Source organism: Trematomus bernacchii, unplaced genomic scaffold (assembly GCF_902827165.1).
Source record: "Trematomus bernacchii unplaced genomic scaffold, fTreBer1.1, whole genome shotgun sequence".
Lineage (NCBI taxonomy): Eukaryota > Metazoa > Chordata > Actinopteri > Perciformes > Nototheniidae > Trematomus > Trematomus bernacchii.
The window spans coordinates 8,500,084-8,524,040 of NW_022988043.1; the positions used below are offsets into that span (position 1 = coordinate 8,500,084).

The window sequence follows — 23,957 nt, forward strand, 5'->3', positions numbered from 1 at the left end:
ATCACAGGGTGGTTATACATTTTTCTGTAGTGTGACAAAGTCATAACACGTTTATTTCCTATACCTCTAAATATTCTAAATAAAGTCATACATTTAATGTTATTTTTTTCTGGCTATAAAAACAGAATAACCGATCATTTTTTACCAAGATAGTTGTTGCAAGAAATGTAAGATGTTTCTTTGTAGTTAGGATGCTCTTCCTCCATCTGAGTGCTTTCTATTTCTGTGCATTCCCTTATTGTAACCATGCATGTCTTTAAAAGAAAGTTCCAAACTGCAAAAGTAGCTGACTGCATCTTCCCATTCCTGAGTTTTCTACATAAATTTGGTCTTTCATTGTATGCCAGATGGCACAGCAGATTTCCGACAGGATGTTGTATATCACAGTGTGACCCAGCTTGTCGCACACAGCCCCTGTTCCAGTTCCTCCAAGTCAAGGCCAATCGGTCCAATTCCCCCAGAACACTGTTAAGGTTTGAATTGACAAGTAAAACTGTTTTCAAATTGCCAAACGTTTTTATAAGCCTTTATTTATTACGGACAACCAAGGTCATCCTACATTGTAGCACATCCTCAACCTTTTTTCTATTTGATTTGATTTAGAAAGATTTGCTGGGTACAACAAGCAAGTTCTAAAGATGGTGGATCTGAGGAGTCCAAGAAAAATGTTTTTACTAATGTTGACATAATTAATCTACAGTATATACACTGGTGCACATTTAGAAATGTTATACAAATAGATAGAATATAAAATATATGTTAGTGTAGTTTGACAGTCCATTTCTCAATGGATTTTTCTTAATAGTATGTATATTAACCATGCTTTGTTTGTTTCTGTAGTTTTGCATATCCATTTAGCATTTATAACATTTCCTCAAATGTAAGCTGAACAGCAAGCTTTATTCACAAAGCAATTACGATAAAAGTTGCTGTTTTGTTGAATTTTACTGGGATAAGGACTGAAATTGTAAATGAACAGATATAAAAGAGACAAACACAAGCAAATCCATTCTTAAGCACCTCAAATTGAGGCAAAGAAATGTCTTCTTTAGTTAATTGTGTCAACTTGTGTGGAAATCCATGGTTATTATGACTTGTTGTGAAGCACACAGAAGAGGTTCTGAAAAAAAGTCGTGCTTCGGAAAATAAGGCTGAGCAATTACTGTTTGTTGACACAAATCATTTATAATGTTGTGCCATGTCATTTTATTACATCCCTACTTTGTATCTTTGTGATGTTTTGCTCGTGTTTACCATCGCAAGATTTCCTAAGAGGTAACCCCACAGCACGATGCTGCCTCCACCAAGCTCCACGTGAACATGGTGTGTCTCTGTAGATTTGGATTATGATTACAACTCTAAATGTTCATCTAAACAGCTCATAGTGACTTCTTCCACTTTGAATGCATGCGTGTTAGGCACAGCTTTCTAAGATGTTTTGATGGCCTCCCTCACTACTATCTTTTCTACATCATTTCTCGGTTATCGAAGGTACCTTGCTCTATCCGGATTTACAGCTCTTCTGGTTTCCACATTTATTTTTATAAGAGCCTGTGAGCCTTTATGTGCATGCTCACTCTCCAACACTTTATGGTATGTGTTGGTAATATGCATCCATACGGCAAACTGCTAAGGGGCTTGTATATGTACGCCCTCTTGTACATTGCTGATTAGGGTTTCATCATTTGTACTTCCTCGTTTAGTGAGGAAATTACTGCAATTACCTTCTAATTTTCCCTTGAAGTCAAAAGACCATGAACTTATGGAACCTCAGAAAAGGAAAGGGAGAGAGAGATGTGTGTTTTTCTCTGTTTGGGGAGGGGGGGGGCCTGTTAAGGCAATGTCTTTTTCTGTTCTTGTTTCTCTCATGCTTCCACCTGATCCTTTTTAATGACTTTTTCAGGATGCTTGTGTGTTTGAATAGTTGATCCATCTCTCTCCCTGATTATAATCATTTTGCAGAAAGTACCTGACTTCATATTCCTAATTTTTTTTGACAGTGCAGCTTATTATTAGGGCTATGTATACACTATTTAAGCACATGTGAGTACATTAGAAAAGGGCATTTATACAGTTACAATTTGAATCTTAATGTCAAGCACAAGGTGTGTCCGTGAGCATATCCACTCATTTGACTGTATTTCACTTCATGTTTGTGCAGAAGCGCAACGGGCTAAAATGGCTGGGGGAAGGCGATCAGACCAGCAGGTGTGGAGATTATTAAATACTCTCTGCACCACTGGGCTCATTGCTCTCCAACAGCTGTTCTAATCACGGTTAAACGTGATAACTACAGCTCAGCAAACAGAACGATTTACGTCAGGAAAAGTCTGGCAGGTTAACAAGTGTCACTACATAAACACACATCAATTATTATTATTTTCAATTACTTGGCCTATGATAGATAGAAATGAAAACTAATGAAATATATTTGGTGACACTTTTATATGGGTATATCTGCCAACGCTGATTTATAAATAATTAAAATGTATCTGACCTCCTTCACGGTTACATAGTTTGTAATGATTGTTACTCAACAGTATTTGCACTACAATATCTCTCAATGATTAAACATTCAATACTATTTTGTGATTAAATAGAAAAACATGTTTTATGTCTTTATTTAACCTTTATTTAGCCCGAGAGACCCCGGTACCGGGGCACTGCCGCAACATCTTGCAGGAAACAGTGTCTGAGGGCATGTTCATATAATAAACTATGAATGTTTTATATCCATGTAACGGGAAGAAACTCATCTAACTGATCATTTTAATTTTTTTTTCAAAAGAAAACCCACAATGCTAACACTGAGCCTCTGAATTAGCAACGAGCGAAAAATGCTAACAAATTACTGCACCGAAGATCACTCACAAAACCTTATTATTTATCTCTTCTCCGCATTCATGACATAAATTCACATCGTGAGGTGACACAGACTCGATGGGTACCCTCATTATCACTGAATTATACGAATTTGCGACGTTATAAGCAAAAACGGACATCAAAACAGGTGACGCTAGGTAGCTAAAAATGCTAACATTTTACCTTGGCTCTGTAGTCTCTCCAAAGTGGTCTTCAATAGCATTAAAACGATAAAAACGCTGCTGAAGTTAATCCATAGGTTAATCCAATGTGTCTGTGTCCCTTTGAAATGATTTCTGATAATCCATAAGCATAAGCTTTTCCGTTTCCAGATGTCAGAGCTAAAGATAGGTTCGCTCTAATGCAAAACTGCATGCGCGAAGCCCCCACCTTTTCTTTTCACAATGAGTGTGTGTGGGGGACTCCCCCTTCGATTCTATTGGCTCTAACGGTCAGAAAGAGGTGTCAACCATCACAATCGAGCAAGGGGGGCCAGAGATATGGAAAATCCACCCAAATGACCCCAGAAGTGGTTTCTTTTTGCTAAATCTCTAAAAAGGTCAAATGTCACTTGTTTTGCATCAATCTTGATACAGGGTACTTATTATATGTTGTAATTTGGATTCCTAAAGCTTTTAGTCTACCTTACCATCATCCAAGGGTAGTTTTCACTATAAGTAAAAAATAATATTTGGACGGACACTATAATTTACAGTTTTTTACTATGTAAAATCTGAATTTTCTTTAAAATAAAAAACATCTATATTGATTCTGACTTATCTACATCCAACTCACAGGTTTATCATTACTTACTTATTACTAAAGATTATTAATTTAACCCTTTTAGAAGGGAAGATATGGTCATTTGTTCTGGGAATGTCATTTTCGAGCCTGAGACCTGAAAAACAGGCTCAGGGCTTAACAGGTTAACATTGAAAATGCACAAGAATTTTTTTTTTCAAAGAATTAAGTGGGAAAGAGGTTTTCCTAAATAGACTGAGCAAATAAACATTTTTGAGATAACATTTATTTATCAGCAATATTATGTGTACTCCAAAGTTAAATTATTAGGCATAGTTACAGATGCCGCATCCACTACATTTAAACCTCTTTGCTAGGTTGAGCAATTACATCAACATATTGAAGCTAAAAACACATATATCTTACTCTCCCTGTCCACCTGTTCTTTCTTTATTTAAAATAGATGAACAGAAATTCCTGTCAGTCTGAATTTCCCACAGACACTTGGTGTTGTCATACAGACGTGAACAACCCAGAGTCAATGAAGTTTGCATATGACACTAATTTAATACAAAATATAGTTAATATGAGAATGGGTAAGAAATCACACCGCTGAACATGCTAATTTTTTCCTTTGTAAATAGAACTGCATGTATTTCGGTGTCCGAGACTATGTATTTGCGGACATCAATAGATAGCTGGTATCTATGGGAGTTGGAGAAGGCTGAGATATTGGTATTAGTGTGAGACTCAGGTGCCGTTTACACGAGGACAAAACGGCTTGTATCTGCATAGTTTCTCTTGCGTATAGCCCTATTATTTACATGAGGCCGATAGAAACGGACCCCACAAACGATAACGGGTCCCAAGGTGGATAGATTTGCAAACGAAACTCTCTGGGGGGTCAAACGAGTCCGTGTACGAATATACGAATACGAATATACGAATATTTCCTGAAAAAAATAACGATAGCCCCACCTCTCCCCACCTCTGCTGCTCACTGCTGTAGCATGGCCAGTAGCCATCTGTAACGATCAACTATCAAAAATAGCTGTGTTAATTAAACGCACAAGGGGTTTTTGAATGAAATAATATTATAAAAGGCAAACCAGAATTGTTAACGCCCAATATACTCCTTAAACAAAATAAACAGAGTCAGATTTCATGCATTGATCCATTATATTGACAATTTTCCAGCCAAACAACACAAACAAAATTAAACAGTCCGCTCTGCGATACACCAAAATTGTCTTTACTGCCTAATCCAGGCCATTATTGTTCATTGCTCCTGCGCCCATCGGCGGCAAAAAGAGAAATGTTTGTAGGCCTATTCAGGCTATAATCCACACAAAAAAAGGAAACACGAGGACCGGCGTATCCCAGAGGAGCGATCTCACCCGGTGTTTGTAGAGAATATCTCTCTTTCTGAGCGCGTCCTCTCCACGGAGACGTGCTTCTTGGTCGGTCGATGCAATATCCACAGATTCGGTTTCTTTCAGTTAACTTCCCCGTTGCATTTATCCATATATTTACATGCTGAGGAAATGACTATATCCTGCTGAATACCAGCAATCGCCACACACACTTCCTCCTGTCAGTAGCTACTGCTAGTGCTACTGCTACTGACCATGCTACAGATATTAGTGCAAAATCTACAGCTCCTCTACCACAACCATCAGCAACAAGTGGACATGGAGAATTACATGAACTACATGTTGCTAAATCCACCGCGGGGCATAAACAGAAGGGTAGCCATGGCAACATTGCTGCGGGGCTGCTCCGGAGTCTTCTTCGCTGCTTTTGGTGTATTTTGTGGCGGAAGTTACAGCGCCACTTACAGTCCCGGCATATGTACTACAGCGTGTCCAGCGTTTCCAGCGGTCTCGTTTGAACAGACACGTTAAATGAAACGAATGCATGTGAACGGAAGACTTTTTTGAAAACGCATACTGTGCATAAACGCAAACGTTCCCGTGTGCACAACGCCTCAGATTTTCAGCAGGCCTGTTCCCACCAGGCACATTCACACATATAGAGAGAATTTCACTCTCATGAATAATATCCATTAGCCACACTCGCATATTGTATGCTTCCGTGAATATGGCATACAATCCTTAGCAAGCCTTATGCACAACTTGAACATTTGATGTATATAATCCCAGCCCTGCTTTTAAAATTCTACTTTTAACTGCCGCAGTTTAAACAGCTTGTATGTATATATTTACAGTCAAGAAATCACATGAATGTCTGACTCTCAATACACACATCCCTAAGCAAGTCAGTTCTTACTGACCATATTTTATTTCCTAAAATAGTTCTGCACTGCAGTGTTTAGCAAGCATGAATTAAACAGGAATAAATAGTGCTTTTGTTAGGGAGTCTATTCAGGATGATTTGGGTGTTCTAGTAAATATTAACAGCAGCAGGAGCATCTCAAAATGAACTAGATAATGCAATTCCTGAAGAAATTGCTAGTGGGAATGCTTTATGCTGAAAAGCTGACGCTGAATTTCTATGCTGAAATGTAATGTGTAAGAAGAAAGTGAAGAATTTAGATTGAAATGATGAACACTGGGAGCTTGAATGTGTGATGAGAGAAGAAAATAAAGTAAAAAAGCTTGGAAAAGCAGCAGAATATTTGAACTGCAAACTTTTGAACTAACTTGATGGCGAATGATCTGTCGCCATGGCAACGGCATTTGATGACACCCAATAATACGCTTAGATGTGTTGATGGCTGCATCGTTACCAAACCTGTGAAGTTTTGGGCCATTTCGAGCATTTGAACTGAAGTTGTGAGAAAACCGTGTTTCATGGTGAGCATTGTGTTGCCATGGCAACGGCATTTGAAGAAATCTCAAAACTGTCCCGTAGATGTCTTCACGGCTGGACTGTTAGCACACATTTTGAACATTTTCATAGCAGTTATAGAGACATCGTCTTTTATGGCGAGGGATGGCAACGGCATTTGAAGAAACCCCATAATTGACGTAGAGCTGTTGAGGGTTGGACCGGTGATATACAAGCAAAGTTTGGGGGGCGATCGGACCGTGTCCATTGGACTTACAGCGACATCGTGCTTCATGGCGAGTGGTCTGTCGCCATGGCAACGGCATTTGATGACACCCCATAATACGGTTAGATGCGTTGATGGCTGCATCGTTACCAAACCTGTGAAGTTTTGGGCCGTTTGGAGCATTTTCACTGAAGCTATGAGAAAACCGTGTTTCATGGCGAGCATTGTGTTGCCATGGCAACGACATTTGAAGAAACCCCATAATTGACGTAGAGCTGTTGAGGGCTGGACCGGTGATATACAAGCGAAGTTTGGGGGACGATCGGACCGTGTCCATTGGACTTACAGCGACATCGTGCTTCATGGCGAGTGGTCTGTCGCCATGGCAACGGCATTTGATGACACCCCATAATACGCTTAGATGCGTTGATGGCTGCATCGTTACCAAACCTGTCAATGTGACATCATCGTGTTCCATGACACAGGTGTTTATATTTGAGCTAACGACGACAGCTGTGTGTGACCAATAATGTATAAAATAGGTGGAACATGTTGAAGTCAGTATGAAGTCTCCATCAGACAGAAAAGAATAGGCTCAGACAGTCTGTTAAACTCCAGTGACCACGTCGTTAGCTCAAACACGAACACCTGTGTGTTATGACATCATCGTGTTCCATGACACGGGTGTTTATATTTGAGCTAACGAGGTGTGCAGAGATCAAAGGTTTCCATTGTTCTGAATGAGAGATAAAGCTCTTACAGGTGAACGTTTTGTCGAAGAACCGTAACAGATATCTGTGAAATTTCAAAACGTGAAGCATGTCAAGGAAGTTGAGTATCTGAAGTGTAATTTTTGTGTACTTTCGGGTTAATAATGTGGCCTTTTTGGCAGTTTAACGAAAGGTGTGCGGCTGCTACCGTGAGGAAATATCAGCCTGAAATTACAATGGGCTTTAATGGAGGCATGTTGAACGTTTTTGTCACTTCAAGAGGCATTTTGCTTAATTATTTGTCATTTTTCAAGCTACGAGATGTTTTCCTACGTTTGTCATGAAAAATGATGTCTCAGGAATGTAGGGTTTGGGAATTATGGCAGTTTAAAAAAAAAAATATGAAGGCAAATTTCAAGATTTCCTCCACTCTAGCTGTGACATCACGCACTCTAGTTAATGTTAAAATCTGAAGAAAGCCTCTTTACCAAGGTCTGAACAATGTTTAATATCTCTAAAAGTAAGAATCAGATTTAAAAGTTGTGTTACACGAATAATGTCAGAAAGAGGTGTAACATGTTAAAGTTGGAATGAGGTTTGTTTATTTATTTTTTTTTTTTTTTACACAAGTCTTTTTATTTCATTATAGTGTACAATAATCGATGCCATTTCATTTATATTGTAATATCACAGTACACTCACTACACTCCCCCCTCCCTCCCTCCACCCACACATACCCGCACAGGCAAAACCAAAGAAAAGCTTATCAATATAACTTAAACAACAAAGCCATGAAAATAAACATAAAAAGGAAAAGGAAAAAATAGAACCAAAAAATAAATAAATAAAAAATAAAATAAAAACCAGACAAGTAAAACAATTGAATGAGGTTTCTGAGTGAAAGTATGAATGAACAGTTAGCAGTTGAAGTCGCATGAAGATTGTTCAAGTCTGAAGATTTTCTCCATTGACTTCAATGGTTAAAAATGTGATGAATTATGGGATGTATCTCTGGAATTATGAAAGTTATGAATGATAAAAGTCATAGCCTGCGATTCCCGACCGAGCTGAACGTTTTGATGTTTGAACGGAGTTTCTGCGATGTTGAATGCAGGAGGAGAAGAGGGCCAAAATAAGTCGGCGGAATAATAAACTTTTTGTCCGTAGCATAACATATAGTTGGAATGCTGTATCAGCATTCCCACTAAATAACATCAATTAAGGCTTTGTTCAATGTTGGTGTTTGTTTGCTTGTCACCCTGGTCATGGAGACATACAAGCTCCAAATATGTTCAGCATCTTCTGGATTTTCTTGATACTGTCAACACAGATGGAAACTTAAAGGAGTTCATTTTAATAGCCTTCTTACATGAGGTACAAGTGTCCCAGTTGTGGGCGCACAGCATCATCATCATTATTATAATCATCGTCATAATTACAGTTTTTTCAGCTTACCTCGCCTACTTTGCTTTTTTGTTCTGCTTTTTTCTCCATCTGCTCACTAGGCAACTACTAAACCCCTTCCATTTTCTTCACATCTCATCCTTCACTCTCATCTTTTCACCTTGCCTCTCATTTATTTTTTCACTCTTTCGGATGATGAAGACCAGTGCTTCTTTATCAGTGAGCGACAGCAGGGGGCATGTCTGCCTCCTTCTATCCTTTCCTCTTATCATCAGTATATTTCTCTCATCATCACTCCATTACTTTTCTAACCTTAAGCCTCCAGTGGTCTTATCTTATCAACCCTGCATTATTGCCTCAACAGGAATATTTGGTCCGTCTTTCTGTTGCCTTTTTGTTTTTCTCGTTCATCCACACTGCCAATTTCTTGCTTGAATCATCTTCCTCACAATTCAAACTTTAAAATGTAACACAGTTTCCTCCCCTGTGTAAAAATCACCTTAAATTACCTGAACTGAACACGTTAAATATATAGATACTGTATATATGTATATCATTTTATTGAAAAATTGATATTCTTCTCTCTCTTGTTCCTTCTCCTATTTTCTCCTACATTTTTTAGCCATATGATGATGGATGTTTAAGGACACGACTTTCTGCTTTAAGAATTGATTGCTACAATATTACTGTTGCTTTTTGAAAAATACATTTGTTCATTACACTTGGTAGGAAAACAGTGTTTTCAGTCAGTTCTGCTTTCATTATTATGTCTCCCACTTACTCCTGCTTACGACATCCCCAGTCCAGTAATACATATCAAAACATTTCTGCAAAAACTGTAAAAGGTAGTGACTGTTTGAGACGGTAAATGATGAGTCCTCCAACTGTACTCTGTCATCACACCCAGCTTAATAGATGTCCCATATAACTGTGGCACTGTTAAAACATTCACTTCCCTTGAACAATATGATGATTTGCGTCATTTTTCAAAACTTGCAAGTCTAGTAGTGTTGCCAAGGGCGACTGCCTGGCAAGGCCTCTAGATGATTTGTCATGAGTTATCTGATGAAATTAATATCTCTCCGTTGTAATCCTCTGAACCCCACACTCAATACAGTTATTAGTTTATACTCCAGTACATCATCCAGCCCCACAGCTCATTACATCAATCTGTTCACACACACACTCACACTCACACACACTGTACTGTATTTGCCTGTTTGCTGTCTGACGTGGCTCTGCAGGATATGAGATAAACTTTATAAGATAAAGTGCAGGTTGTTTGACCATTAACTCCAGTTAGCGTTTGCCTGCCTGATTTATTCTCCTTTAATGTCCTCTGCCACAAACGTGCTGTCCCTCTGACTAGAGCCGCCTACTGTAGTGAGAAACAGTGAAAGGAATAGAAATAAAAGATGTTTGAGAGGTCAGAAGGTAAAATAGAAATTCAAAACATCCTTAATGATGACGTTTTTGTCTTTGTATTTCAGCTAATTTGTAATTCAACAAATTAATTGTAATTCAACAGACTGTGAATGGACCTGTCAATTAGCAGCTCAGTGCAGTACACATACTGTAGTGTTGGCACACTTGTTGGTGTGTGTACGGAGAGAGGTTTAAAATCCCCTGCAGAGGGTGATTTTAAATAACAGTGATGTTTTTACACTAATGGCATGGACCCTCTTACTTTGTTTGCTTTGGAGAAGAGCTGCAGTCCAGGGATGCATTAGGGACGGGGGCTTTTCAGAGGCCTCGTGTCTCTTCATCCATCTCCTCCTCCTCCTCTCATGTTGCCCACACCTCTCTCCTCCTCCTCTCCATTCTTAACAATGCAGTACAGCTGCCTGCTCTCATAACGTCCCACGTCATCTGGTTTTCCTCTATCGATTTCTTTACGGTTTTCTCTGCCACAACGTTGTCATGCCACTTCCCAACATGACTTCTTGTTGTTGCACTTTCTTCACTTTCCTTCCCTGGTGTAGCAATCACATCCTCACTTCTTCTTGCCATACGACTCTTATGTTCTTTGTTGTCTTCTCCTTTGTCTTCCCATCTCTGCCTTTGTTTCTCCCTAGCGATGACTCTGGATCGTGCTTATTTTTCTCATCGGTAGCTTCCACTCTAACTGTATCAGTTTTGTGCGCGGAGCCTCAGCACAGCAGGTGTCCTCAGAGTTTGCTCTTCATCTCAATGCTGTGATGTCCGCTATGTAAAACAGTCTTCCTTTAAGCTTATGTCTATTCACAACATCCTGTTTACATCCTGCTGTCTTTCTCTATTTAATGTTCTCTTCATCTCTTGTATCTTTATCTTGTGTTTTCCATTTGCAATGTACACAACTTCTTCATTCCTGAAAGTGCTCATGAGCAAACAAACTTTTGTAGCATTTGTTTCTTTTTTTCTTTGACTGAGACATTATGTTACTGTACCTAGAGCAGATGCGTTATTTTATGTTTCTCCACTTGAGATTAAAACACTTGCAAAGATCTTGGATTTGGCGCACACACATCAGCGTTGTGCCATGATTACACACACACACACACACACACGCACACGCACACGCACACGCACACGCACACGCACACGCACACGCACACACACACACACACAGCAGGTTCTTGCTGGAGGTAATTGAGCAGGTTAGATGACAGCTTTTCCATTAAGCCACTCTCCAAAAGCCACTCATCACTAGTGTTATTGCGCTGTAATGACTGGAACTCATTAGCATGATAAGTGTTCCCTCTGCAGTGATTGGCTTCATTCCAAGAGTTGCCAGTACAATATTCTGCTTCTTAGGCCCAGGTCCCACGGGAACGAAAACGGGTTGTATCCGCATATTTCTCTTGCGTATAGCCCTTTTTGCCACACGACGCCGTAACGGAACGATAGAAACGGACCCTGCAAACGACAACGGGTCCAAAGGTGGATAGATCTGGGAACGGAGCGCTCTGGGGGGGTCATACGGCTCCGTGTGGTAGCCTATACGGTCATAATTTTTTTGGCGATTGCGTTTGCGTTAATCCTATGCGTTTTGCCGTATGCGTTCCCGTGGGGCCGGGGCCTTAAAGGACCACTTTTGGTCTTTTCTTTTTTGGTTTGTGGAGCAATTGTGAGACTGAGTAAGAGTGCACTAGCCTGGTTAATTTAGTGTATGACAGATCATAAAGAAGATTAAATCACAGGGGACTATGTGTTTTTGTTTTTCAGTACACCTGCTTTCAAAAGGTTGGACAACAAGAGTCAAGCAATGTAATTACATAATAACAATAATTACTCTCTAGGGGAATTTAAGCGAGTGTGAGAATAAGAATTAAGCTTCACACACACGGGTGTACAAATTGAAACACCACACAGATATAACTGTTATAGCACCTAGTGATATCGGGGAACATTATCTTTTTTAAAGAAATTTGTAACAAAAATAGAAAATATATTTATATTATACAATTGTACGCATGAAGCCCTCTAATTTACAGGCTTCAAACTTTCCTGTAGTCTTTTGTTTTCCTCTGCCCTTGTTTCACTCCTTAGAAGAGAAAAAGTGACGAGTTTGCACGCCCAGAGAAATATGTCGGCTCTAGTCAGTCATCCAAATTTTCCCTGCCTTTTTACTCTGTTGTCAAGGATTATTTTTCCAGTGCTGTCTTCTGCGCAAGATGAATGGCAGCGGCTGTATATATTGAGGGATTTTCTCTAGTGCAAGGTTTGTGCTAGATGTACTATATAGAGTATGTCAAAGCTGGAAATGATAGCAATGCCAGAGTTTTTTTTTATTAAATGTCACGTTAAAGCAGTGTGAGGGTGTGAATGTCCTTTTCAATTGCTTTTGAAGGTACATTGTAATGCCTACTTGAGCAGAAATGGATGGAAGAATAACAATTTGTGGATTTACTTTTTTGTCAGGCCCTCTTGATTATAACCTCTGTTTCTTTTAAAAATGCAAAGAGGGTTTCTCTGAAATAGTTACAGCTTGTCTGCAGATGTTCTTTGTCACCAAACAAGTTCACCACCAGTATCTTCACCCCTCGTCAGTTCACCCCCAGTATTAAATGTGAGATCTTACTGCAGCCAGTGACGTGCATAGCTTGGCTTAAGGTTTAAATTGACCAACAAATCTCCACCTAACTGCAGGCTAGAGTTTGCAAAAATAGATATGAAAGACAGCATGAAAACTATTATGTTCCCTGAGACAAGCATAACTCCTCAGCTGTGATACAGAGTGTTACGTTTGATCAAAGCTGGACATCAAATCCAGACTATGATGCATGGTAGGGAAAGAAACCTGAGCTATTATTACCTCCAGAATCAGACCTGGAACGCCTACAGAGCATCCTGTGAAAGCCCATGCTGACCCAGCCAGAACCAGACCTAAATCCCTTTACGAATGTTCCAACTGGAGTAAGCTACAGCATATCTGCAGTGATTAATGAGAGAAAAGAAAATCCCCAAATTGCTCTATTATTGTTGCCAAAAATATTCAACCTCCCTGTATTTTATTATTATCATGTTTGCTTGCAATTTTCAGAATGTTTTCTTAAGAAATGTGGGGCTTGAAATGTGTTTATTTATACTCTCTGCAAAAGTTGTGACCCTTTTTCATTTGGAATTCATCGCACAATATCCCAGAAAACTTGTCTCTTTGAGTAGTTTCAATTGTATGACCTATAATGTTGACTTTTCAGTTTCACCTCCTCAGGCAGCATCCTAAATGTAATTTTTCCATTGTCTTTGTCCTGCCACAGCTGGCCCTGGAGGACCCGGTGCACAGCGTGTCCCTGCAGCAGTTTGTCTATGAGAAGCTGAAGGCGCAGCAGTGCATGATGGGGGACCAGGGCTTCGGGGTGCTGATGGAGACCGTGGACACGGAGCTGGTCAGGCAGCTCCAGGAGTTCCTCAAAGGCTTCTGAATCTTCAATCCTTCACTACCTTTCACAAACACCTTTGTCTACTGTTACCCTCGCCCCCACATTTTTGAAAAGTACCGAAAAGGTTTTTAATCTGCCCAAAATGTGGACTGATAATCCAACCCTTCCCCGTTCTACCCATGCTTTGCCTTATCTATATTCAGACCTAGCCTTGTGGATTGTCCTCAGCTAACACCCTCGTCCCTCTCTTCTTATTTTGGTTGCTTTTACGCTGTTTTTTTTCTTCAAATGGGGTCTATTTGGGTACTTGAAAAAGTCCCTTGACAACCACACACATCACCACACAAGAGCTTCCACTAAATTCTTCTAGTTTATTCTCTTTCTGGACTGGGTAACAAATTGGACGAGTGGTATAAGCGTTGGGTTGGAGGAGTATAAAGTAAAGAATGAGCTGCAGTTGCCAGAGCTGGAGCTTCGGACTGTTTTCTATGAAGAAACGTAAAGATGGTAACAGAAATGTGGATGAACCGTACCTAAAAGACCTAAAGCAGTGTTTACAGAATTTATTCTTAAAAATAGAAAAAAATAAATTTAGTTTTGTATGTATGTGAAGTATGGATGATATGCTGCATGGCGATATTTTACATTTTATTTTGATTTTACTTTGTGTTAAGTTCTCATCCATTTAAAAAAAAAAAAAAGTTTCATTAGCAGAGGTCACTGCAACTACTGAGAGAAGTCGAGTGTTTTTCTTTCTTTTTGAGTTGGTTTTGAGGGAATTTAGTTTTGACTGCAAAATGGGTGATTTTTTTTAATGGTTGATTTGTAAGAGTGCTTAACCACATTTTATGTATATACATACTGCTGCTAATTAATGGTGTGTCAGAGCACTTTAATAACCAAAAACTGTTTCACCTGTTTTCATCTTTATCTCAAATGTACATCTTCTCACATCATTGTACTTTAACACAGTGGTAGAATGTGCCGGAGCAGTGCAGCGGAAATGTTCAAATTAGGCTTTAGTTGCATAAAGAACCTCATCTTGAACTGTTGCCATATTTCATGTCTCAATTTGTTAAAAAAAATAAACTGTCTGTCTGCAAGTTTAACATGCCATTTGGTTCTATCTTTACTATTTAATTTTAAATAATTTGATATTTCTGAGTGAGTAAAGAAGTCTTATTGTTAGCCACTGAGGACTTTTAAGTGCTGGAGAATAATCTTTGATTTATTTGATTTGAAGAAATATAACCTTTTTCATTTGGGTTTTCTCATACAATGTATTATTTGGAAGTTTGGAAAACCCATATTAAAAAAGAAAAATTATAAATGACAGGCTATTGGAACCAAAGTGGTATGTGGACATGGTTCAAGCAAAATCTAAAATGGGGTCTAAATGTATATATAGTTTACTTCAACTTGAAACTCGTTTAAAGCAAAAAACATGATTTACTGCCCTGCCTTTATAATCCATTACTTTGGATTTTATGAGTAAATATTGGTTTATCTGCTCTTATTGGTTTAGTAATACCTCCCTGGGAAGGAGATAATGCTGACACTAGCTCCTTTGACACTGTGATAGAGTTGAGTAGCAGTCAGTATTACGGCCTTATGCTTTGAGCCTTATGTATCCTTTACTCTCAGAAGACCTTTCTTACCATCCATGGTCATTTCTTAACTGGTTAAACAGTAGATGATATCTGTAGTCATATTCTGTTTATGACCCAAATTATGAAGTTTAGAACGTAACACAAAGTACAGTTGAGAGATGATTTTGGGTTATACATTTGATTATGCTTTGATGGGATAAAATAATTGTTGCTTTTTCCAAAGCACTCAATAAAATGCAGTAATTAGCCAAAATATTAGTCTGTGTAATTCAATTACTGATGTGAGCATGCATGCATGTAACTGGAAAAAGCAACTCCACGAGTCCTTGATACTGTTTCAAGGATTGTATTGTCTGCCTTCCACTCATATGGAGTTTGTATATTTCTTGCAGATACCATCATTGCACTGACAATGACATGAAGAAAGACGTGAAGATGGACTACTAAACTGTCAGCAGTGAATAGGTGGAGCATTTCTGTAAGAGCGATATGTCAGTTGTGCATGCATTCTACCTGACATGCTAGCTATGACCAGCTTGGGAGTGACCTTAGAAAAAGAGAGCAGTGGGTTAGCTGATCATGAAATAATCTTCGATCAGTAATTGCACTACTTGTAAAAAGCTCTCTCATGCAAATGGATGGAAATGAAATGATTGGTAGAGTAGAAGATAAGAGTCTACTGTCTAATGCTTGTGTTTCTGTAAGGATGTACTGCAACAGTGCTAGCATCCGCCCAGAGAAGAAGACATATTCAACATTTTGTTAGAAGGTTCTTTCTTGACGTATAGGGTTTAAGGTCTAAACCCTTAATGTAGAACAAATGGTGGCATTAGAGGTCAAAATCAGGGGATCACTAATGTAAAAGGTTACATGTGGACCATGAATGTTGGTACAAAATGTCCCCCTGAAATGACCCCATCCGCGGTAAGAGTTGATGAAATATCTTAGTCTTGAGCAAAGTGATGGACTAACCGAATACATTCGGAAATCGACATTCCTGCAGCCGCATGGTTGAAAAAAGAGTGTACAAAAACTCTGCTTTTATTTAAAATTAAAACGCCATGTGCCACAGCGCCATTGTAACATTGTGCCACTGTCTTTGTTGACAATCGTAGTTGAGTTCCATCCATTTAATTTACTTAAACTTAAGCTGTCGATTTATTTTGACCTTTGCAAAAGAGCAATATTGCTTTTTCCATACATTGTATTACTCTCCGGGAATGCTGCAATAGTCAGCAAATGTTTTAGTTATAATCGGGGTTTACCTTTTTTAATGGTTACATCCAGTATGTACGCTAGTGGCTCTACAAAGCAAATAGGACACTTTTCTCCAGACTGAAAACTTCCCAAGTTTGGCTACAGACTGTGAAAGACAAGAAAACAAAGGCAGCAGTGCCAGCATTGACCCGTTTGTCTTAAGTGCTTGAGAGTAAATGTAGCTGGTCACTTGAGTGGTTTATGAAGTGCAAAGAAACGATTAAGCATTTCCTTCCTTTTCAACACCACAGTGTTAATCCAAGGGAGCTTTTATCTTTCACTCTCACATCCTCACTCCTAGGTTCTACCAGAGTAGTCCTTTATGGCGCATTTCCACTACACGGTCGGCCTCGGCCACACTCGGTACGGCTCGGTACGGCTTGGCCGCGTTGGGCCTTAACAGGGCCGACTCACTTCATGCTGCGCTTCCATTACAGTTTAGGAACTGGGGTAATTACTATAGTAACGCAGTGTAGGCGGAGCCGTGACGTCATCTTCAATGAGAAATCCAGAAACACAACACAGCCGTTAGCTGTGAGCACTCAGAGCTCACAGCTCCTTATATATGTTCAGAAACTCGACAAAAGTTAAACAAGTACAAACCACAGACTGCCTGTGTCATGGTGAATACAGTCGCTGCTTTATTTATGTCTGTATAGGCCGTTGTTGTGAGTGTGGACGGTCGGGGCATATACTGCGTTATCTCCATCTAGAAAAACACGAATTTTAAAAGGTTTTTCGCCTGCCGTCTGTCTGCAGACTTGACAAAGCATTAATTCATGGTTTTTACTAACCGGTATCAGTATGTTGTTACTTCGGCATCATTTTGAAACGTGTATTACAATTAAATCACGGTCAAATATGTCCATCTTGTTGTAGTTCTAGCCCTCTTGCCAGCGCTCCTCTCTCTAGTTTAGCATACTCAGCCCGACTCAGCCCTGTTTGTTGGCCTCGATAGAACCACAATTTTCTAGGGCCAGAAAAGAGGGGAAAAAGTGGCCCCGCGCCGTGCCGCGCCGGAACGAGGCCTAGTGGAAGCACAACCAAAAAAGGGGACGGCACGACACGGCACGCTTAAAGCGAGCTACGCGCTGCAATGGAAATGCGCCATTAGAGACAGATCGAGGCCACAGGTAGTCTATCGGCAGGCTTTGTGTTAATTATCCTGTGAAATGCATGACAGGAGCGCAGCAGGATTAGCTGTTGTCTATAACGTATTGTCTTCATTGGATTAGTTCCTAAGATTATCATTACACTGCAGCATGCTCCTTTCCTGAAAACTTCTGCTAATTGTTAATCTTCCTAGTTATGCACCTACATTTAAACCCGTTTTTCAATGCATTTTCCAGAATGATCTTATTTTTTAAATATGTTTTTATAAGTCGCTGCAGCAGTTTTAAAGTAATCAGTTCTTTAATATTGTTATGTCAAATTAAAACGCTACACTTGATGAATATTCAATATAAAGTAGCTTTTCAGACTTCAATTGTAAATACAATACTTTTATAAAACTTCTGCTTTGTCATTAAAGTTGATTTGAAGTTGAACCTAACTATTGGTGATATTTCTACAGCCTGAACTTTAATCCATAATGTGCCCTTGACAGTGTTTGAGGATTTCTATTTGTCCTGTGGTGATCAACGACTGTTTTCTTTTCCTCTGACATCTTTGGCAATGTTTGTCCTTTCAACCTCTGTTCAATGAGTATCATCAGCAGGTGAGCGCACATTGATTCCTATAACTTCTGGCACGTACAGTATATGCAAAACAGACATCTCTCAAGGTCACTCAAATATATTCATAGCCTTTAACGCTATATCAGTCCATGCTGTTACTGTATGTCTTACAGATCATAGCCCTATAAAAGCTCTTGCTTTAAATGCAAAATGAGAAGGACAGAGGATAGGGTCTCTGAAGACACAGAAATCTCCATGAACTTTTGGTGACTCTAAGTGATGATTCAGATTCATTATTATTGCATCATCCTATACTGCTACACTGTTTTATAAAGAAAATCCCACTCATTATGTTGATGTATACTTTGCATATTTCATTTCCTCTTTGATAGTTACTTGTCATCTTGGTTGTGTGAGGGCTTTTGTAGCAGGAGAGCATCAGTGACAGCGTGTGGGTGAGTGCCTGTTTGTCTGGGTATTGATCCTGATTAGAAGTGGCAGCTCTTGCCTGCCTGTGGCAGCTTGTAATTACAACCTGAGGATCCAAGCATGTGTGATCATTACGTGGCCGTATACAGCGAGCCTTTCAAGTAGGTGTTCGGTCACATGGGGATTTAACCTCCAATGTCCCTGTGTGCAGTGCAGCAGTGTGTGTAACATATTGCCTTTAATCTCTAATTCTATATTCTTATATTTGCAGCAATGTACAACTTCCATTACTTAAAAGGTTGCACAAGTTGTACACTGAATAATATGTTTAGTCGTCGGGTAAATGAGAATTGTTAGAGACAACTACAAATATATTTAATTTCCTTATCCCATACTCACTCTGTTCAGACTGGCCAATGCCACAGACTTTTATTTTTGGATTAAGTGATAAGTCAATGGATAGAAAAACTATTTTGATAAATTGTAATCTATTACATGTACAGTAATTTGTCAAGCAAATACATTTCCCATTTCCTATATATATAATTGGCTCTTATGTCAGTATAATTGGGGTTTGGACTGTCAGTAAAACAAGCTGCTTAATGACATCATCTTTGGATTTCAGAAATGTATTGCAGTCTAATCTGCACTAAAGATTATCATGAATTTCAGCTTGGATTGTATGCACTTGGGGGTGTCCTTGAGGGCACTTTGGAAAGTGTTGGACACAGATAAGAAGCCCAGCAGAAAGATGTTATACTTTCATATGCCACCAACATTACAAGTAAAATGATTCTGTCACACAACTTTATCTTTACACCAGCAGTATGTCAGCATGACCAAATGAAAATAAATATTTGATGAAGAGAAACACTGCTGGGTGATGAAAGACTGCAGCAAAGTAAAATGTCATACTCTGTAGAAGAACAGAGATGCAGAAAATAGAGTTGCTCTCTGAATCTACTTCTCTAAAAGTATTACAGAACTCATTAAACTGCCGGCTGCCGGAGAGCAGCCAAAACTAATCAGACAGGTGGGCACTAGGTGTTCTCTCCTGTAATATTGTAGTCTGTCACTGTCTCCAGATCATATAGTGTGGACCAATCAGATTACTGCCACATTATTCTCCTTATTATCACCACAGTGTCAGGAATATCTCAGGCATATGACGCAGCACCTCTTTAGTTCATGCCGCAGGCTGCAAATGAGGTTTTTTTTCTGTCAGCTTTAATATGTCTTTGGCATTGAGAATCAAAAACTGTCAAATATCTAAAGCAACATTTCAGATTTAGTTGACATGCTCTGTCAGCTTTCCAGTCCTATTTTGTTATTTTGTCATAATCCTAGACTTTTTAAATATGCAAATATTGTTGAGCTGTTTGTGTTGAGAAAACAATATTCACTGTTGCAGTGAAAGATTTGGTGTATTTTGTTGAACGAAAAATATGGTAATATTTGTCAACCAAAAGTGGTGGAAGTTTAGATTCGGAATTTGTACTGATCATATTGGGACTGGTTGCAAAAGTTGATAGAAAAGGAAAACATTAAAGGGGCCTAAAGGTGATTTTTTTTGCATTAAATCACAATCCACTTCACAACCCCGTGCATTAATTGGGTTATTGACAAGCATAGTGTGTTTTTGGAACATATGTAAAGGTTTTCCTGGGAAAGCACAAATATTAGAATTGACACTTTATTGATTATCTTTTAGGGCAGAGGTGACCTACGTTCAAGCTACTGTATGTTATAAGATTGCTTTTTTCCATCTGACTGGCGATGCCTTTAAACTGGTCATAGGATCCTGACCAGAAGCCAATCTCTTGTCCCTTTGTTCTGAAGCACAGTATGCCAAGTCTTTTTTTTCTTTCAAATTGAGTAGCTAATTTTCTGTGTTGTATTTGAGCGCCAGATGAGGTCTCTGTGTGGAACACAATATTCCCCTTCTTTTATCCAAATGTCAAACTCTGATGCTCTGTAATGAGACTTGTTACTCAGTTTTTACTCCACTGAATGAAATATTGACAAAGTCGTCAGTCTCCATTAGTCTTGAGAAGTCTTCATCCTATCAACTGGATTCCAAAAATGTCAAACCCAAGAAACCAAAACCCCCCAGGATTTTCAGCTTGGAGAAAAAGCTTTGCTCGTCGCACATGAATTTTTGACATCATACAATGTTTAATTGTATGTCAAGAGTCCTAATGGCACGTAATAACAAATGATTATTCAAAGCAGAATATAAAAAACAATCAAACATCTTGTCATTTTATTGAGAAAGCACATTAAAGCAACACGGATTGAACAGATTTTTAAGATAAATGTTTCCATGCAGCTACATTTTGGCCTCATAACCTTTTAATATATGATTGGTTAATATTGATTTATGGACCTGAAAAGAGTGTGAAAATATGACAATATCCATTTAGCCATAGATCTGTGGTTTGGATTTAGTTATTTATCATTATACACATTAAAATAACTTTGATATCTATATAAAATGTGTTATCTAATGAACTTTCCTCCTAATTGTCTCCTCCAACCTTGTTTATCAAATCCTTAAATTGATCTCATACATACTGTATATATTTTTAGGAGGGTTGAGAAACTACCAACTTGAAAAATAACTCATGGAGAGAGGGATGACCCTGTACAGAAATAATTAGGATCCTTCTCATATACACCTATACCTTTATTTTAAGTATTAAGAAGATTTAAAAAAAATGTAAATAGTAGCCTTTGAAAAAAGCGGTCTGGCCAATCACAGCTCTGTCATCATCAGTTCAACTACAATTCCTACTATTCCCACAATGCAACTGTGGCGTAATTTGTCAAACAATTCTGGGTAAACGCACTGTAAACCTAACGCAGGATCTCTGTTAAGAATGTTTAAACCCAACAGTAGGAATAATGGTAGATATTACGCAGCTGTTGTCGCACAGTAGTATGACGGTGGGCCTCGATGGGTTCAATTTGTGCTCTGAAGAATGGGAAACTATCAAACTAGCAACTCTTAATTAGCTTTAAGTGTAGCTAAATAACGACACATGAAGCACACACAACCCGAGAAATAAAAGCAAAGCCGCTAGACGTGCCACTTACTCCGGTTAGATAGCTTTATGATCGGTCAGTCAGACCCATGTGAGTGCTAATTTAGCCCCAAATCTACCTGCAGTCCTTTTTCTCCGGGCTGGGCTTGATACATTCTTCGGGACCTGAAGTTAATTCCCAGTGATATTTCCCAAGATTACTTATTTCCTGCCTGCAGGCCTGGCATCAGATCGTCAGCGGTGTCACAGTGTGAAGTGTCTTTCCCTGACCATCGGACCACCACATTGAGATCATGTCATTGCTGAGGCTAATAAAGGTAAGCCATTTACTTTATGTTGTGTTATAGATTATATTGTGCATATGGGTGCACAGGTGTGTTCTGTTGCTGTTTCTGCGACCCTATGACTGGCTCTACATTATAAAAATCGTGGACCTCCTGTGTTTTTTAGGCCGCTGTGCCTGCTTGGAATGTGTGTCTCATATGGTCTGGTTGATTTAATTTAACAATTTGATGGTGGGCCTGTGCACTTAATGCATTCATAACATGAATCAATAGTCAAAATACAATGGATATTGGGCCTGTGTTTTTAATGAATCAATAGTCAAAATACAATGGATAGAAAGCAGAAAATGGTTCTAAATATTAAGCAGTCTATTGTTTTGGACTGTGAAGGCTTGGCATCAAATATGATTGTTTTAAGAAACCTCAAATCCAAGGTAGCCTTATGTTCAAATTGTAAACTTGTGTACATGATATGCATTTACAGATATATCCATGATACAAAAATGTGAATGTATTCTATTATATTATATCTGACTCATCAAATTGACCATCAACCACACATTCTATCTGTAAACAAATATGTAAATGTCTCCAAAGAAATGTTTCTATAACATGAATTGATGTTGATTGAACATCTAAAAAATGCAGCTCTTAGGTGAGGGGAGAGAGCAAAGCATATACTTTAAGCAGATATTTCTCAAACCAACAATTTAAAGTGTAAAAGTGCTCCAGAGTAAGAGCTGCTGTTGCCACTGACGTTAGGGGCACATTCAGTGATGTCAAAAATTGAGAAATTGACAGTTATCTCTGGAGGAAAGGGTGTAATCAGCACTGATCTACATTGGAAATTGAATGAATTTGTGTTTTTTCTTTTAAAATACAATTTCTAGAAGTCCCTTTGTCCACAGATTTTTCATTCAGTTGACGTTGTCCCATATTGTCCCTGGCATGATAGTGCAAACGGATGGAATTCCGGAAGATAAATAATCCTAAAGTAAATCTGGCCTAATCCCCTAAAAAGTCTGGAAAGGAATCATTGATAAGCGGGAGCCATAAAGGAAAGTAGATAAGGCCTGCTGCATCTAAAAAGAGTGCAGCATCCCCTTATCTGTGGTATTATAAAACTAAAATGTCCTCTTATCAGTTATTCGCTGTTTAATGGCACTCAAGGTGAATAAAGAGGGGAAAAAACACAGAAGGTAGAGCAGCGTTGTTCCTGGCAACAATGAATGGGAAGGACACAGAAAGACTGTGACTGTGTACAGTCTATTGATATGCATGTGTGTGTGCATGGGAAGATATTCATGCAAATTCAAGACAGAGTGGCTATTAGTAACAACATGAATTAAAAAAGGGGTTCTTGAATTAAGTGAGTACAAACACGTAAAATTGGAAGAGAAGTTCAATCTTGCATGTAAATGAAAGGAAGTTGTTGCCTCAGGATTAATGACCCCCTCTTCACTTTCTGTTTAGCTCCAGCCTTTCACAACAGAGCACTGGAGTCAAGTGCAGCAACACACCTGGAATACAAATACTAAAAGCTCTTGAGCTCAAGTTAATAAACTACATCATTACAGAGATTGAGACGGACCAACACATACATCAGAATGATGATATATGCAGTGATAGATCCTACACAGTAACAGAAACATTGAAACAAGATCTGGGCTCAAAATGTTGCCTGTGTTTGGACACACACTGGCAGCATAAATATATCCCACTGTCAATATTCCTTGTCCATTTTCACACCAACAGGGAAATTTCCCCTGAGCACTAAAGGTGTAAGAGACACACACAGTTCCTAGATCATCTGTCTCACCATGATAAAATTAAATGATTGCCATAGAAGAAAATCACTATAGTCAATAACTATCAGACAAAACCTCCACAAAAGTTGAACGTTATAAGCTTTCAAAGGTACATTAGTATTACCAACAGTGCCCTTGTTCTGGATGGAATTATACTACAGAGGTGTCCCTGTTATTGTGTCCAGCCTGTGAAGAACACAGGTTGGCAGAAGGATAATCTACTTTATAGTTTCACTCAGCTGCTGCAGCTG

At 38.9% G+C, this 23,957-nt stretch overlaps 1 protein-coding gene across 1 annotated transcript in view; it reads left to right on the top strand.

Annotated features, from left to right (window-relative positions):
• ipo11 (importin 11) overlaps positions 1–14,707 on the top strand; it is a 115,413-nt gene extending 100,706 nt beyond the window's left edge. The window contains exon 30 of the mRNA XM_034118473.1: positions 13,476–14,707. Coding sequence (XP_033974364.1) covers positions 13,476–13,640 — 165 coding nt within the window. The 3' untranslated portion in view covers positions 13,641–14,707. The remainder of the gene's footprint in view (positions 1–13,475) is intronic.
• The last annotated feature ends 9,250 nt before the right edge of the window (positions 14,708–23,957 follow it).